At 40.8% G+C, this 18,595-nt stretch overlaps 1 protein-coding gene and 1 long non-coding RNA gene across 7 annotated transcripts in view; one reads left to right on the top strand and one right to left on the bottom strand.

Annotated features, from left to right (window-relative positions):
• HAS1 (hyaluronan synthase 1) overlaps positions 1-9,131 on the bottom strand; it is a 41,942-nt gene extending 32,811 nt beyond the window's left edge. For 4 of the 6 annotated variants that reach the window (XM_059905900.1, XM_059905897.1, XM_059905901.1 and 1 more), the window contains exons 1-4: positions 9,028-9,131; positions 1,982-2,154; positions 671-797; positions 277-378 (exon numbers count right to left, since the gene is read on the bottom strand). In XM_059905900.1, coding sequence (XP_059761883.1) covers positions 277-378; positions 671-797; positions 1,982-1,996 — 244 coding nt within the window. In that variant the 5' untranslated portion in view covers positions 1,997-2,154; positions 9,028-9,131. Of the gene's footprint in view, positions 1-276; positions 379-670; positions 798-1,981; positions 2,155-8,787; positions 8,865-9,027 lie in introns of those variants that run through there. The other 2 variants (XM_059905898.1, XM_059905899.1) reach the window with 2 other exon arrangements.
• Positions 9,132-9,343: 212 nt separating this feature from the next.
• Positions 9,344-10,685, top strand: LOC132353300 (uncharacterized). The gene is made up of 2 exons (XR_009498995.1): positions 9,344-9,832; positions 10,167-10,685. It is a non-coding gene; the product is annotated as an uncharacterized LOC132353300 (long non-coding RNA).
• Positions 10,686-18,595: the final 7,910 nt, after the last annotated feature.

Here is an 18,595-nt window from a genome sequence, read left to right as displayed (position 1 = left end):
TAGCACAGGGATCTATATTCAATATCTTGTAATAACCTATAATGGAAAAGAATCTGAAAAAGAATATATATATATATATATATATATATATATATATATATATATATATATACACATATAACTGAATCACTCTGCTGTATATCTGAAACTAATATAACATTGTAAATTAAATATACTTCAATTAAAATAATATATTAAAATAACAAAGTTCCCAACCCAACAATGACCAACTGTTACTTTGCTTCCACGAACTCCCACTGCATTGGTTTCACTCACCTGGACCACACTGACTTGGGAATTCCCTCTCTACTACTGCTTTTTCTTTTTCTTTTCCTTTCTCCAAGTGCATCACTGGTTCTGGCTTGGTAACTTGATAACCTGTCAAGGGGGGTAATCACAGAGAATCTGAGCAGTATTGGGTCCTGTGAGGAAAAGTTCTGTTTCAGGGAATGTATAGTTTAAATCTCAGCAAAATTGAAACTTTTCACTGGGAAAATGAAATTAAGTACAGTCACTGTATGATACTAAATAAAATAAGCTCTGTTACCTACCTATACTAGTCCAAGTCCAAAATCATTGACGATATCAGAGTATGCATAAATTGTAGCAATGGAATAAAGACAGGCAATAAATGGGCTTACGCTGAGATATTTAGGAAAGTTGTCTTTACCCAATGACATTAGGTTGCTATAATTTTCCAACATCACATCCCGGTAGAGGTTCTTCTGAACAGTGTCTAGCAGCTGCCACTCTTCCCAGGTGAAATCCACAGCCACATCATTGAATGACAATAAGCCCTGTTGTAACATAATCCTTTTTAATCTGGAGTGAATATAATGGAATAAAATAGTAACGATCTATAGGATATTATTCTATTTTTACTATGAAAATTTATAAACATATATCATTCTGTACCTAGTTTTGATTGACACTCTGTGGGCTAAATTCATTAAAGCTCTCCTTTCTTTGTGCATTCTTCATTCACTTCTTCACTCACTCACTTACCCAATGTAAAATGTCATTGAAACTTTAAACTACCTAAAGACAATCTGTAACCCACCTTACAAGCATTTAATGTTACTTACTATACATTTTGCATTAAAAAAGGAAATAGAGCATGGTCCTGCCGTCAAATGCCTTCTGATCTATTTGAGTTCAAAGAACTGCATATAGTTCAAAGGGACAGGAGAAGAGGCTGAAAGGGACAGATGCCCAGGTGACAGGCAGGAACACGTCTTGGATCAAGAATGCACATGTCCTGCAGACACTTGGTAGCCACTGCAGTGTTTTTCATATACAAAAGTATGCTACGCTCAGAACTGCCTGTTAGAAATCGGACTACGTATTAAATCACAATACTCAAAAAAAGCAAACACAAAGCTTTCACTGTGTGCTATGTATCGTTCTAAGCATCTTACATACAGTAACACAATGATCTGCACAGTAACCTTTATGTAAGCACTACTATTATCTTTTTTTTTATAGGTAAGGGATTTTTAAAGTTTTCTATCTGTGCCTGTTATACCTCCCACATTTCCTCAGGAAGATGACTTTTCACTGGGTCCACTGTCTGGATGAGAAAAAAGTAACAGAAAGACCCATCTTCACACTTAAATGTCCAGGAAATCTTTACTGAATTCATGTGCTTCCTTCTTAAATACAAAGTAAATCTTGCAACACATTTTTATCTTTTGTGATGGTTTCCAGTATTAACAGAGAAATGTAGGCAACCCACTTCTGGATCCCGCTGCTTATGTGGCAATGTTCTAATTATCAGCACCTTGCAGGACCCTATGACATGCAGATGAGTTTCCCTTCCTGATCAGCTATTCTGGATCATTCATTCTATCTCCCAATCTAAGCATGTCCCTCCTAGCCACAATGTATCTATATATATTGTTATCTTTGATTGGATACATTTTAATAAAGCTCCAAAAATCAAAAATGCAAAACAAACTGGGGAAAAAACCAAACAGCTCACCTGGGACTTGGTCATTTTTAACAGCTTTTAGGAAGTGGCCACCACATTTAGGATCTGTCCTGAAATCCTGGTAATGGTGTCTCATCAAGGGTATCCTTAGCAAGGATGAATTTCCGGACTTGAGACCTACTTTTTTCCTTTATAGGAGTGGCCTTATTCTAGGAAGCCGGCATCTATGGATTCAAGAAAAGATTTGTTTAGTATGGAAGTAATGATAAAAGCAAGTTCCAATACGTGCAAGGAACTGTTTCAAGTATGTTCTTTTCTCACTTAACCCTCACAACAAGCCTATAATGTACAGATGATCATTATTCCATTTTAGAGAAAACTAACAGAGGAAAGGTTAAGCACCTAGCTAAAACCCAACAGCTAGTAACTGGCAGAGAAAGGACTAAAACTCAAACCCCCAGAATCAATAAATCCCCTGAGTCTAAGGAGAACTACCAGAATTATCCTTTCATCTTAACCAACCAACACAAAAAGTAGGAAAAATATCTAGAACAACTATTTTAAGACCCAGAAGTCAGAGAAAAAGGGAAACAAACAAGGTGAGAAGTCTGTGCTGCAGCTCACTGCCTGGAGAGACTTTCCAGCTCAGAGCACAGGGAGAAGGAACCCCAAAACCATCCAGCAGTCTTGCTGAGTTAATGATACAGAATTTCAAGTCTGAGAAGCAAAGGTGGCTAGAGTCTGCCAGGCAGTACCTCAGAAAAAAGAGAGAAAAGTCACTCTGTAGATATGCAGAGGGCTCCTCTGAGTCTCTGGCTAAAAATTGGTGAACTGAGGAAATTACTAAGGCCCCTGGAAAGGAGGAGGTGGAACAATTCCTGGAGCTCACACAAGATCAGGAATACTGAGCATTCCCACTAGCCAGGGTAGAAAGACCTTCCACCAGGACTTCAAACAGAGGCCTCAGAAGAGCACTGCCTCAGTAATAGGTACAGAGTAATCACAGACAAAAGACTGTTTCGGCCCCACCTAAGAAAGTTGAAAAGAAAGCCTCGGAAGAATCAAACCTTTTCAAAGTAACTTGACTACATGCCAGAGCAAACCTCAAAAGTAGTTAAAGGAATAAAAGAAAATCCTGTAAACAACAATATCAAACTGACAATATCTGATATCCAATCGAAAATTACCAGATATGCAAAGAAGCAAAAAAACATGACCCAAAGCCAAGGAAAGTTCAAGCTAGAGAGACAGACCAAAATGACAAAAGGGATAGAATGGGCAGACTAGTATATTTCTTTAAAATTATACACACACACACACACACACACATATATATATATAATATGGAATGTGTATATATTCCATATATTCCACAAGAGAAAAGCATGAGCATGATGAGAAAAATAATAATAAAATATTTAACAAGTGCCATTGAAACAAATAGGATATTCATGTTTGCCTCAAACCAAAATTAACTCAAAATGGATTATAAATGTAAGGGTTAAAACTATAAAACTTCTGGAAGAAAGCATAGAAAAATTTTAAGTGAGGCAAAGATTTCTTAAACAGGGCACAAAATGCATGATAAAAGAAAAAGTTGATAAATTGGACTTCCTCAATACTAAAAACTTGTGATATTCAAAAGACACTGCTAAAAAATGAAGAAGGATCAAGCCACAGGCTAGAGGAAAATATTAAGAAAGCATGTACCTGACTAAAAGACTTCTATTTAAAAAATATGAAGAACTTTTCCAACTTAATAAAAGAAGAGACTATCCAATAAAAAGGAAAAGAAGTTTCAAACAGACACTTCATCAAAAAAAAAGAGATGGCAAATAAGCATATGAAAAGTTGCTTTAAGTTGTAAAATAAAAGCAAATTAAAACCTAGATAAAATATTCCTATAAACCTGCTAGAATTGCTATAATTTAAAAGACTGAATATACCAAGTACTGACAAGGATGTAAAGAAAAAAAAAAAACCTGTCATGCATTGCTGGTGAAAATATAAAATGACAAAATGGTACAACCACTTTGACTTGTACATCAATGTACATTACAGCTTCATTCAAAATATCCAAAACCTACTCCCCCAAATCCAAAACATCCATCAACTGGGGAATAGATAATATCGTGGCTTATTTGTACCACTGAATATTACTCAGTGACAGAGAGGAATGAACTAATGATACATGCAACATCATGGATGACTCTCAAAAGCATTATTTTAAGTGAAAGAAGTCAGACATCAATGACCTCTTACTGTATCATTCAATTTGTATGAAGTTTTAGAACATATATAATTATGGAAAGCATGTGATTGTGAGGGAACAGGGGATGGGGGTATGGTCCCAATGAAAAGAGGCACAAGGGGACTTTTGGGGTTGATGGGAAAGTTCTATACATTGATTCGAGTGATGGTTAAAGAATGGTATACCTTTGTGAAACTCATCAAATTATACCTGAAGAACTGATGAATGTTACTGTATGTAAATTTTTTTAATTGAAGTATAGTTATTTACAATGTTGTGTAAGTTTCAGGTGTACAGCAAAGTGATTCAGTTATATATATAACTTACAGGTTATTTTCCCTTATAGGTTATTACAAAATATTGAGTATAGTTTCCTGTGCTATACAGTAGGTCTTTGTTGGTTAACTATTTTATATATAGTAGTGTGTATATGTTAATCCCAAACTCCTAATTTATCCCCTGCTCCCCTTTGGTAACCATAAGTTTGTTTTCTACGTCTATGGGTCTATTTCTGTTTTGTATATAAGTTCATTTGTATCTTTTTTTTTTTTTTTTTAGATTCCACATATAAGTGATATCATATGATATTTGTCTTTTTTGTCTGGCTTCCTTCATTTAGCATGATAATCTCTATATTGTACATAAATTATACCTCAGTTAAACTAACCTCTTGCCTACAAAAAGCAAAACAAATACAGGCTGTCTACCTCTGAAGACAAAATCCATGACCTTAAACTCTGCAATGGAGTCTCAACTGAAATCTCAAATTCATGTCTCTTTTTGAGACTTCATCTTCACTCAAAACCCCGGCTGGATCTCTTGGCAACTCTAATCAGTGCTGACTGTTAAATAATTAACTCTGGTGATGAAAAATTAATTCTAACACTGAGAATAACTTAGAGATGCCAGGACACCCGAGAAATATATTAATGCAACTTACTCTCAGTATCACATTGCTGAGAACTCCGAAGGACAATGCAACACTGTGTCTTAGGCGGACAGAGAACTGAAGAAAACAGATCTGGATTTCAAGGACAATATGTGAAAGAAATGTGTGGCCAAAGAAATGAGGCCAATCTCATTTATAAACTTAGTATAAAAATCCTAAATATTTAAAAGATGTGGAAACCATGTTCACTGATAGAGAGGAAGAATACTAAGAAAACAACATACGAAGAATTATACAATGCACAGATAACTTTATTCCAGGAATGCAAGAATAGTGTAGTAAGAACTATTTTGTTATCTCAATAGATAAAGAAAAGACATGTAATAAGATACCATAGCCACTCACAATTTTTAAAAATGTTATTAAACTAGAATTAGACAAGAACTCTGTTAACTTGATAAAGAGTATCTACAAAAAAAAAAAAAAATCCACGGCATTTCTTTAAACTTAGGGACATGACAAGGATAGCCATTCTCAGAACATTTAGCCAAAAATGTATCACATTTTGGCTAAATGTAAAATGGGGAAAATAAATGGAAGGAATGGAAAAGGAGAAGCAAGACTGTCACTATGCAACTGCTTTAAGATCAACATAAACATTAACTGCAATTTCATATTCAAACAACAGTAAGATTTATAAGGAAAAAACACTATTCACAATACCAACAAAACGTATAAGGTACCTGAGGGGGAAATGTACAAGAATAAAGTTTTATTACACCAAAAGAATACAAATTATAACCAGTCAAATGGAGAGACACAATAGGGTGAGGTCTGGGAGGGTCCCAAACCAGAAGCTTCCACTGTCCTTTCCTCTTGGAGTCAGGACCCGTTGCTCATCCAGCATATCTATGTGTGACAACATGCAGGGTATTGCCAACCACAGAAACTCACCTGAGCTTCAGTGTTTACAGTTTGTATTAGAGTTTCATTAAATACACATGATGGATCTAATCATTGGCCATGGAACTCAACCTCCAGCACCTCTACCCTCCTGGAGGTTGGGCTGATATCACCTGGTTGGTCTTTCTGGCATAAACAGCTCCAACCTGAATCATCTCACTAGCATAAACTACAGACTCACCATGAGTTGCCTCATTAGCACAAACTATCAGGGCCCACCATGAATAATGCAGTCATCTCTATCATTCAGGATATTCCAACAATCTAGAGGTTACCTCCCAGGAACAGGAGACAAAGGACTGCCAATGGTTTATTACAAAATAACCAGCAAAAGACTAGCATTCCATATATGGGACTACTTTCTAAATATGAGTTAGGAAGAGACAAACTTCTCAGGTTTAAAATTGGCCAATGAACATACAAAAAAGATGATCAACCATGTTAGTGACAAGAACAGTGCATATGGAGACCACAATGAGATAGATGTCTTCTATACTCAAAAGATGGTCAAAAAGCAAGAATGAAAATACTAAGTATTGGAAAGCCTATGGATCAAAAGGCACTTTTATACATTGCTGATGAGAGAGTTAAGGTGGTACAAAAGCAATTTGACTTTCCCTTCTAGGTAAAAATTCATCTACTTTATATTAGAAATTTCATTTCTAGGTTTACACCCTAGACTAACAAATTCTCACATCAACTGGGAGACATAAGAATGTTCGGAACTTCACTACTTGCAGTAGCTGAAACCCAGAAACAATATAAATGTCCAACAACAGGAGAATGGTATGTTGTATTTATGCAATTGAATTCATATTAATGAAACAAACCTACCTCCAACGTGGATAAATCACACATACGTAATAAGTCAAGAAAAGCAAGCTTCAGGACTTCCCTGGTGGCGCAGTGGTTAGGAATCCGCCTGCCAATGCAGGGGACACGGGTTCGAGCCCTGGTCCAGGAAGATCCCACATGCCGTGAAGCAACTAAGCCCATGCGCCACAACTACGGAGCCTGCACTCTAGAGCCCAGGAGCCACAACTACTGAGCCCGCGTGCCACAATTACTGAATCCCGTGCGCATAGAGCAACAAGAGAAGCCACCGCAATGAGAAGCCCGTGCACCACAACGAAGAGTAGCTCCCGCTCCCCGCAACTAAAGCAAGCCTGCATGCAGCAACGAAGACCCAACACAGCCAAAAATAAATAAATTAATTAAAAAAAAAAGAAAAGCAACCTTCAGAAGACCACATAATAATATCCTTATTATAAAACTTACAACCAAGAAAAACTAGAGTGCACTTTTAAGGTATCCATATACATGTGATAAAACTATAAAAGTCAAGGGAATAATACATTCTAATTTGTGAATAGTGGTTCCAAAGCTTGGGATGGTTCGGTGGGACTCAGAAGATGGAACAAGGATGGAGGACTTTCCCATTTTCCAATGATCAAACATGACATTCATTAAACAAAATTATAAAGAAAAGCCAAGGTAGTCAAATTTCTAAATTGGGCTATCATATTAGAAAAGAATAGAAGGATGATATGCCCATTGTTGCTAAAGATGTAGAAAAATCTGGCACACTGTGTGTAGAAGCATTATAGAATAGAAAGTTATTGGGGAAGTTTGGTAAAACTAAATCAGAAGCCTCTGAAATATGCATTTAATTTGACCTACTTTTATAAATTAAAAACAGAAAAATATCCATAATATATAATTCAGTTTAAAAATACATTTCAAAACATTACAGGTAGTTTACAGATAGTAAATTGGGGGTTAATTTTTTTTTTTTTTTTTTTACCACTCCCTGGGGCTTGTGGGATCTTAGTTCCCTGACTAGGGATCAAACCCGGGGCCAGGGAATTCTCCGAGGGTGATTTTTATTTCCTGCTTTTTACTGACAATAAACATACAATGATATTCTGATTTTAAAAACTTAGAGATCTCCATTTAATATCATATATAAATTCACGTAGGAAGGGGGTTTTATTATTTATTATTCTAACTTAATAAAAATAAGTTGAAAGTATTGTTTTGAGTAGAAAAAAATCCCATTAGAAAGGTAACATTTGAATAATAATAGCTACCCTCTGTCAAATACCTACTTGTTATATGGACTTAATATTTGTGTCCCTCAAATTCATACGCTGAAGCTTCAATGTGATGGTATTTGTAAATGGGGTCTTTGGGAGGTAATAAGCGTTAGATGAGGTCATGAAGACAGGGCTTTCATGAGAACTGGTGAGGCAGAAAATCAATTTGTTTGAATGGGAAAACTGAGACTTACAGAACTTGGTACTTTATCCAAAGTCACAGAAACAAGTGGCAGAATTGACATAAAAAGCTAGGATTAACTTGATTTCAAGCGCGTACAAACACACGTAAACTCTTAAGTATTCATGGGCACGATTTTAACAATTCATGGATCTAGATGGCAGGTATACAGCAGAACATTTGGCTATTCTTTCGGCTTTTCTGTATGCTTGAAATTCTCCAGTATAAAACGTTGGGAAATATAATACCCCAATGCTCAGCACACACCCAAATGTCTGTCCACCTGAGGCCTCTTTATGTCCCAACCCCCCTCAACCTCTCCTAAGGATACCCACACAGCTCCCCAACCTGCACTTCGCTGTCGCACCCATTCACAGCTCCCCAGACATCTATTTTTCACCCACTGGCCCCTCCGAAGCTCAAATTCCAACCACAGGAATCCCAGGTGACTAACCCCCAAGCCCTATCCTCACCAACCTATCCAGATGGACCCCTTTGATCATCGGCTCTTCCACCGCCTCTTTCCACCGCCTGGGGCGGGGGCGGGGGCGAGGGCGGGGTGCGGGGGCGGCGATCCGGCGCCGACCTGTCATTGTCAACAGCAATGGTGTCTCGTTACTTCCTCAACCCACTCAACACTGATGCTGGCCCAAGCCACCCACAACGCCCCCAAAACTCCGAGGCCGCCTTCAACAACAATCCTCCACGAGTACCCACCACAAACCACACCTCAAGTCACAGAATTCCCACCACGCGGGATTCTTAAATCCACTCGCAGCAATCTCACGTAGCCTCAAACGCCAATTCTGTGACAGTACGCTCGGGGAAGCCAAGCTTTGGACGCCACTTCCGTTTCCGCTGACGTGAGTGGCGGGCCCCTGTTATCACTCGCATTCAAGGCCACTTTGGAAGTGAGCGATGGGTTCTGATGCCCGGAGGAGTTAGTTCCGTGCAGTATGGCCGCGCCCATGTCGTTACATTATGTTGGGGGCGGCCATATTGGATCGTGCGCCGCCATTTTGGACCGTCCTGCCGACCAATACGGAGAGGTGCGAATTCAACCGGTTCTCTCCAAGATTTTTCATCCTGGGCTGTTCCATCTCTGCAGCTGCTCAGCTACGTGTTCAGTAGCGTTTCAGCACTCTCGCCTACAGTCTTCCGACCTGACCCGGGAGCTAAACCAATCACAGGCCAGGCCTAAGCAGAATGGCCCCGCCCACTCTCTTTCGGATCCCTTTTTATGCCGCGGGAAAGACGTGGCCGTGTTGGGAAGGTTGGGGCTTCGGGACAGAGAAATGGGGAGCGTTTGCAGACAGGATGCCGGTTCAGCGTTGGAGAGAGTGGGGATTAGGAGGCTAGAGCTGTAGCTGAAGGAGCAGAGGTGTTACGAGGAGAGCACTCTGGATGTACTTCGTGACGCGAGACCGTGAGGGGGTGAGGACCGGGGCAGATGTGTTTTATGGAGCAGACACTGGCAACCACAGTCCCCGCCAGGAGTATCACTTCTGTCTCACGGTACAAGGTAACTCTAATAGAGGCGGAGCGGGCGCGCTGCGCTTAGCTCCAGGGGTTAGAGGTCCCGCTCAGCCGACAGCTCTCGCAGCGGACCCCCCGGAAGAGAGTGCGGTGAGAGGCAGATGGGGACCTCCTCCGAGGGGCCCTCGAGGACCCCTGGCCTTGGGCCTGGCGGGTGAGGTGGGGGGCCTGGGGACAGTCTGAGGACTGTGTCCTGCAGAGCTCGAGAGCCCTCGCCACTGCCGCCCGCTGGCCGGGCCCGGGCCTTGAAGCGGACGGGAACCTCTCCCCCATCCCTGCCTCTGGGACCTAATGGCGGCTGTGGTCTCCATGGGTCGAAGCCCACAGGACCCTGCCCCTGTTTGCGCTGCCAGAGGAGCCTGACGTCTGACTGGGGCCGGGGCACCCGGCTCCCTCAGTGATGACAGCTGGGCAGCGTCTGGAGGCCTGGCCCTGAGGGCGCCGCCAACTGAGATCCACCTCTTCAGCCAGGCCTGGGCACTGCGGGAGCATCTAGTCTGGGTGCTGGACCAGCGCTCCTGGGCAGGGTAAGCGGCCTGCGCAGGGACCCCCTCCTCTTAGCCCGGGCCTGGACCTCTGAAAGCTGAGCCTTGGGACCTTGCCCTTTCTTGTCAGGACAGAGAATAACATTTGTTTTGGTGGAGGTTTCCAGGAACGTCGTGACCTGACCTCAAGAACAAGGGATCTGATAGCAAGAAGTGTGCAACAATTAACCACACCCCTCCCTCACCTTTCCTGTAAAAAGGCTTTGCTGAAAGCTTTCAGGGAGTTCAGGGTTTTTATGGCATGAACCATTGGTCTCTTTGCCTGGCCCTGCAATAAACCTTTCTCTGCTCCAACCTCCGACGTTTTGGTATTGTTTGGCCTCACTGTGCGTCGGGCACGTGGACTTCCGCTCAGTAACAAATACATTCAAGAAGGATTCTGTGTATCTTGAATAGTCACAACCTGCCCAGTCATTTGTTTTTGTGAATACTGTGATACAGGGATCAAGTTTCTTTTTTCCTCTGTATAGATAATTGTCCCAGCAGCTTTATTTAAAGTGAGTCTCTTCTGCACTGTTGGGCAGTGCCATCTCTATCATAAATCAAGCGTCCATGTCTGTATGGCTCTGATTTAGGATGTCGTTCTGTTCCATTGCTCTCTCATTTATTCCCGGGCCAATACTACTCTGTTTTAGTTACGGGATCATTTCTAAGTCTTAGGTCTGATAAAGCAAGGCCGCCTACTGTATTCTTTTTCTACAAGAGTGTCTTTGTTCTTTTGGCCCTGTATATTTTCACATAAAAATTTACCTCAACTTGTCAACTTCCACACACACACACACAAAACAGTCTGGGATTTGTACTGGGGCTGCATTGAATCTATAAATCTTTTGGGTAATGACATTTATAGTATGAAGGCTTAAAATTCATGAACACCATGTATCATTCCATTTATTCTTTAATGTCTCTGAATAAAGTTGATGTTTCTTACAGAAGTCATTTTTTAAATTCATTTCATGATACTTGACATTTTTAATGCTCTTGTAAATGGTATTTTATAATTTCATTAACCTTTGTTGGTCATATACGGAAATACAATTAACATGCATATTGATATTATACCAAACAAACTTGATAAACTGTCTTATTAATTCTAATAGCTTTTGTGTAGATCGTTGTATTTAAATTTTTAAAACTTCATATTTTCCCTCTGCCTGAACATCCCCACAAACCAGCTCTGAGTACACTGACCAGGCAACCATGTACACCAGTGTAATGAGGTCGGTTCCCTGCCTCGAGTTCCTCTTCCTACCTTCCCGTGCCTGTGACCTAGCGTCATTCAAATGCACCAACGAAATCTCCTCCAGTCTTTTCTTGTGTACTCCACCCTGATCCGCCAATAAGGGCACTTCCCCATGGATGCTTCCACCCCCCCTACTTGGTAGAGCCTGGTCCCTTGGTGCTCTCTCCGACGTGACCTCTCAACATGCAGTGACTCTTGTCTCTCATGACCTGGGAGTATAACAAACTTTTTTCCCCTGTACCTATTGAGTCCCTTCTTGTGGTCTCACCTGACTGACCATCACCTAAAAGAACACAAAACAATTATTCTAGATTTTTATGTAAACAGCCATATCATCCTTAAATAGTGAGTTTTCCCCATCATTTCACATTTTTAAATCTTTATTTTTCTACCAATTGCACTGGTGAGAACGTCAGTCCAATGTTGAGAGAAGTGATGATGCAGCACTCTAGCCTTCTTCCTGATTTCAAAGTTTCTCCTTTAAGTATGACGTTCACCAAAGATTTTTGTAAATTCCCTTTATCAAATTTAATCATGCCTATGTGATTAAGCCTCCATTTAAAAAATCCATAAACCACAGAGAGCTTCTGGGTAGATGAACGCATCCAAGTGCCAGGAGGGTGGGGCCCTCCATCTCCACAGCGACAGAAGCTCCGGCATTTGTCTGCACGTCACCCTTAGCCAGACCTAAGCTGCTGATGATGTCTTCACTTAGCCTCATTGCGCTTTTGAGGGCACAAGGAAGTTCTGACTGTTCTGGAGTTCTGAGGTCTGTACAGCAAAGAACATATTCCCTGGGCAATGAAAAGAGCATCTGGCAGGGAGGACTCCAAGGATGCCTTTGGCACAGGGGGGATTCTGACACATCATTGTCATACTTTCCTTCCGTTCTTCTGAGATGCTTTCTTTTAGTTCCTCAAACATATTTATAATAGCTGATTTAATGTCTTCGTGTAGTAAGTCTGACATACGAGACCCCTCAGATAGTGTCTATGGATTGCTTTTTTTCCTGTGTAAAGGCCATACTTTCCTGTTCTTTGTGTATCACTTTTTTTGTCGAAGCTAGACGCTTTAGAAAATACAATGTTGTTACTTTGGGTGTCAGATGCCCCCTCTCCTCAGAATTCGTTGCTACTGCTGTTACTGTTGTTGCAGTTTGTTCAGTGACGTTCCTGGTCTGTTTCCCTTGCAGGGGGCAGTTACTAAAGTCTCTGCCTGGTCAGCTTCCTTAGTTGTCCTGAGTCAGTGAGTCCTCCACCGTTTGCCAAGGGTAGTTTATGCCTTAATGCTCCACTACTTTATTTTTTCTTTAATTTTTTATTATTTTTAAAAAATTAACTATAGTTGATTTACAATATTGTGTTAGTGTCAGGTGTACAGCTTCAGATTCTTTTCCATTATGTTATTACAAGATATGGAATATAGTTCCCTGTGCTCTACAGTAAATCCTTGTGTTTATCTACTTTCTATATGGTCATGTGTATCTGTTAATCCCATACTCCTAATGTATTCCCCACCCCCTCCCTCTACTACTACTTCGATGCTTAGGCGGTTTAGGTTTACAAGTCTGCCCTAGCCTTCTCTTCCTGCTGCAGGATTTCAAGGTCAGCCAGAGGTGAATTATCAGTGACCTTCAGGTCTTCTCTGGGCATGTACATATCCCTGTGTAGGTGTGTGGCCTTTTAGATCCTCAGGAATGTGTCAGAGTGTTTAACAGCTCCTTGTGAACATCTTATTCTTCAGACATTCCTTTTAAAAATTTTGGCTGAGCTAATGTTTTCCCCAACTGGTTTTGCGGCCTTAAGCTACCACAGTGTTAAACAACTGAGACTGTTTTTTGACAAATGGTTTTCATGGCTACTGTAGCTGTGAGGTAGCTGTTTTTCTAAAGCTAGTGCAGAACTGGGGAGGGGGGATGGGAGTAAACAAAGTTAGAACCCCACTGTTTTTACTGAGGTTCAAAATTTTTTCTTGACTAAAAATGCTCTTCAGGTTGTTTGTACGCCTTTGGTTAATTTCTAGAGTCGTAAAAAGTTGACTTTAATCATTTTTCCAGTATTTTTTAATTTTTTAAAATATCTTTATTGGAGTATAATTGCTTTACAGTGTTGTGTTAGTTTCTACTGTGCAACAAAGTGAATCAGCTATACATATACATACATCCCCATATCTCCTCCCTCTTGCGTCTCCCTCCCTCCCACCCTCCCTATCCCACCCCTCTAGGTGGACACAAAGCACCGAGCTGATCTCCCTGTGCTATGCGGCTGCTTCCCACTAGCCATCCATTTTACATTTGGTAGTGTATATACGTCCATGATACTCTCTCACTTCGTCCCAGCTTCCCCTTCCCCCTCTGTGTCCTCAAGTCCGTTCTCTATGTCTGTGTCTTTATTCCTGCCCTGCCACTAGGTTCATCAGTACCGTTTTTTTTTTTTAGATTTCATATACATGTGTTAGCATACAGTATTTGTTTTTCTCTTTCTGACTTACTTCACTCTGTATGACAGACTCTAGGTCCATCCACCTCACTACAAATAACTCAATTTCGTTTCTTTTTATGGCTGAGTAATATTCCATTGTATATATGTGCTACATCTTCTTTATCCATTCATCTGTCGATGGACACTTAGGTTGCTTCCATGTCCTGGCTACTGTAAATAGAGCTGCATTTTTCCAGTATTTATGTTGCTTTCATAAAACACTGGGTTTACACAGGTCCTCTGCTATTTTGGAAGTCCTGCCTCCTCACCTCATTTAGTTTTGCACAATAATTTAATAGGATACAATTTATTAATTTTATAGGTAAATACCCTGTCTTATAATAAGCTACTTCCCATGAGCTATAATTATTGTTGGCACACAAAGCCAGCACTGCTTATCAATATACAATATTGCATCCGATTTAATAATTGCCCTAATAAACCATTAAATTTATGATATATCCCCAAATTATTTCTGTCCAACTTCACTTCCATCCTTCCATCAATGACTTCAAAGGAAAAACAATCACAAAGCATCAAGATAACACTAACACTTATGCACTATTGTATTTATCTGATTGTCTGTCTGCCTTCTGAGTGAAGCTGGAAGCCTCCACACGGCTTAGTCAGTGTCGTCCAAATCTTTCCATCATCAGTATCTTGGGTGTATGTCTGTCATGTGCTGGACATCCATATATCCTTGCTTGAATAAGTGATTAACCAGATGATGTGAAGAAAAGAGAAAGTGTTGTGAATGGGCCATTAGTCATGTGGGATTTTTTTTTCACCATGTAAGAGCAGAATCTTGGCGCTTGGAGATCCTGAAGGAACAATATCAGGGGGCTGAGGGTGGGATAACATGCTGCCAGAAAGGCAGCAGTGTGCTGCACCCAGAGGTGAGATTTGGAAACAACATTACAGATTGTAAGGATAGAACGGGTGAAGTAAAACAGAATGAAGGTGATTGCTAGAAGCAGGACAGTTTGAGTGGCTTTTGCCTCAGGAGAGAATCTGTGAGAGTTTCTGAGGGTGTGAATATGCTTCACTCGCTGGTGGTGTCTACGTAGGAGAAGGCCCATGTAAACACTGGCCCCAATCATGAGTCCCATGAACACAACATCTGGCAAAGTCATGATAATTGTGAATTTGGCAGCACTAGACATTTCAGGATTTTTAGAAGAACATAGCCCATAATCCCGTAGCTTCATTGAATTGCGAATAGGCCGATGAGCCTCTAAATTTATGGGGACAAAGATGTTTATCAGCAGGTTGGAGATCCAACATAGGAAGCAGGAAGAATGGCTGTTCTTCCAAGCTCTGCCCTTGAGCCCCATCCACCCACCAGTTCTGGGGCTGATGGTGATTGCCTGAAAATTGCTCAAGAGGCAAGTGGTGCAGAGAGAAAGGCCTCGGGCTAGTCTATGGATGTAATAAACAAGTTTACACCGAGTGTTGCCCAGGATGTGTGTCACTCCCCAGGTAAATATCATCTGGGGGAATCCCCTTGAAGAGAAGAACCAAGAAGTTGGCCACAGCCATGTTGGTAAGAATCAAGTGTATGGACTTCAGGGCATGACCAGTGCAGGATGTGGAAGCATAGGTTGAGAGAAGAAAGGTATTCCCCAGGACCCCAATCCCAGTCTGGAGCAGGAAAAGTAGCCTCAGGATCGAGTCACCAAAAATCATTCTCACAGGATCACGGGAACAAGCCGTTCAGAAAAGAACCTGAAGGTCATGAAGTTAGAATTCAGAGTGAGAGCACCAGTCACAGATTTGCTCCAATATTCCCAGTTCTGATAGGAACTCTTGGGTCCTCAGGAACTCCCCTTTCTGAGGATAGAAATTTCAATTCTGGGGAGGGGACTCTACACCAAGGAGCTCAAAATTGCCACTCAGAGTAGCCGTCTTGGCATATGTCTGTTTATGCTCATACAGCTATGCAAAATGGTTCATTATTTAGTCCATTTCCCAAATCCTTCAGTGTATATGTCCAGGACACAAGCTCCAAGATATAAAGCCTCATATTTCATTTCAAAAACTCTTCTTAAACATCTACTATATGCCAGGATAGGTTGCCAGTACTCATATATACAAAGATTAACTGACCTGGATCATTGTTTCTAACAGCAGAGGGCCTAGTGTGGCAGACGCATGTATAAAATACCATAGAATGAAACAGAAATCGTACCGTGAATAAAGGCTATAAATGGTATTGTGGAAACATGTGTCAGGGATTCCAGCACTTAGGGATTCTGTGATAACAGACAGACATTTTTATTTTATTAATTTAGTAAAATTGTTCTTCCAACTTATTCAATTAATATGTGTATACCTTATTAAGGAATAAAGTAATACAAAGATATAGAGAGGAAAAAGTTCATCTGTGTCCTCTGTCTCTCATTTCTAGTCTTATTCGTCTCTCCCCTGAGATAACCATACATTTCAGGGGTGCATTCTCCCACACCTGTTCATACAACAGGTATGTGTGTGTTAGCAATCAGTAATAAGTACAGGATTAAATGGGTCACTTACATTTAGAAATTTAAAGCATTCTCTCTCATAAGACATGGGCCAAAGAAAAAATCATACTGGAAACATGGCAGTAAGAAAACAATATACCATGGCCATGTAAGACCAGGAATGCAAGGAATTTTATTGACTAAGTTCACCATATATATCTTTTTTTAAAAAATTAATTAATTTATTTATTTTTGGCTGAGTTGGGTCTTTGTTGCTGCGCGTGGGCTTTTCTCTAGTTGTGGCGAGCAGGGGCTACTCTTCGTTGAGGTGCGCAGGCTTCTCATTGCGGTGGCTTCTCTTGTTGCGGAGCACGGGCTCTAGGTGTGCGGGCTTCAGTAGTTGTGGCACATGGGCTCAGTAGTTGTGGCTCATGGGCTCTAGAGTGCAGGCTCAGTAGTTGTGGCGCACGGGCTTAGTTGCTCCGCGGCATGTGGGATCTTCCCGGACAAGGGGTTGAACCTGTGTCCCCTGCTTTGACAGGCGGATTCTTAACTACTGCACCACCAGGGAAGTCCAGTGGCCATTTTTTTTAATGACCACCTACAGAGTTAGTTCATTAAAGAGTGAACAACAGCAGGCAAATCCTGCTGGGCTGACACTTGGAAGAAGTGTGGGCTTTCCATTTTTTTAAAATGGGCTCTGTTCCTGAGAGCAGGCTGTAGTTGAGCACCATGCACAATGCCTAAAGCCCAAGTAAATCCCCCATAGCCCTGCTGGTCTAAAGAACCAAAGGACAAAATTCAGGATAACCACAGAGGCTGCAAAGTAAAAGGAAATCTGAAAAAAAAGAGAGCCACAAAGGCAGTACCACAAATTTTAGATACAACGTCTATCTTAAGACTCTGGCTGAGCCCTGAATGTGCATGCATGGGGTAGGTACAAAGCAGTCCCCCACAGCCTAAAATAACTGAGACTTCAGAATATGGTGTTTAAGTTTAGGCAAATTATCTGTTGAAGAAAAAATAACCTATACTCTTTGGGGAAACACAACAAAAATTCAACCTCTACAATGTATCAGTATACAATCCAAAATTACTAAACATACAAAGAAACAAGAAAATGTAACCCAAACTCAAGATAAAAAATAATCAATGGAGACTAAACCCAAGATAACTCAGATGTTGGAATTGGCAAACAATGATTTTATATTCTTTTTTTTTTTTTTTTTTAATTAATTAATTTATTTGTTTATTTTTGACTGTGTTGGGTCTTCGTCTCTGTGCGAGGGCTTTCTCTAGTTGCGGCAAGCGGGGGCCACTCTTCATTGCGGTGCGCGGGCCTCTCACTATCGCGGCCTCTCTTGTTGCGGAGCACAGGCTCCAGACGCGCAGGCTCAGTAGTTGTGGCTCACGGGCCTAGTTGCTCCGCGGCGTGTGGGATCTTCCCAGACCAGGGCTCGAACCCGTGTCCCCTGCATTGGCAGGCAGATTCTCAACCACTGCGCCACCAGGGAAGCCCCCAAACAATGATTTTAAAGCAGATTTTATAACTATGATCAAGGGAATAAAGAAAAGTAGTAACTATATAAGGAACCAAATGAAAATTCCAAACATCCAAAATTTAAAAATCACTGAATATGACAGAAGAGTCATTGGACTTGGAAAGAGATCAATAAAAATTAACCACTTGAAAGAGAGAAGAAAGATGCGGAGGAAAATAGAGTGGAAAGTACCTGTGAGAAAATATTTTTAAAGTATAAAACAAATAAATGGATTTTCCCACAGATAAAGAATTATAAAAACCGGATAAAATATTCATAAATGACTATTTAGAGGAACCAGAAAGCATCCCCAAACATACAGAAATTGAAGGACAGTTTACACGTACTTGATAAAGTGCAACCACAAGGATTTATGGCCTGAAGCTAGGGTAGCAGAATCTATATTGATGGCAGTGGAACCTATGTCAATGGCAATGGAAAACAGCAGGCCTTAACCATCTCAAAGTGCCAGAGAACAGAA

This window comes from Balaenoptera ricei, chromosome 19 (genome assembly GCF_028023285.1).
Source record: "Balaenoptera ricei isolate mBalRic1 chromosome 19, mBalRic1.hap2, whole genome shotgun sequence".
Lineage (NCBI taxonomy): Eukaryota > Metazoa > Chordata > Mammalia > Artiodactyla > Balaenopteridae > Balaenoptera > Balaenoptera ricei.
This window is presented reverse-complemented; position numbering and strand designations above follow the sequence as displayed.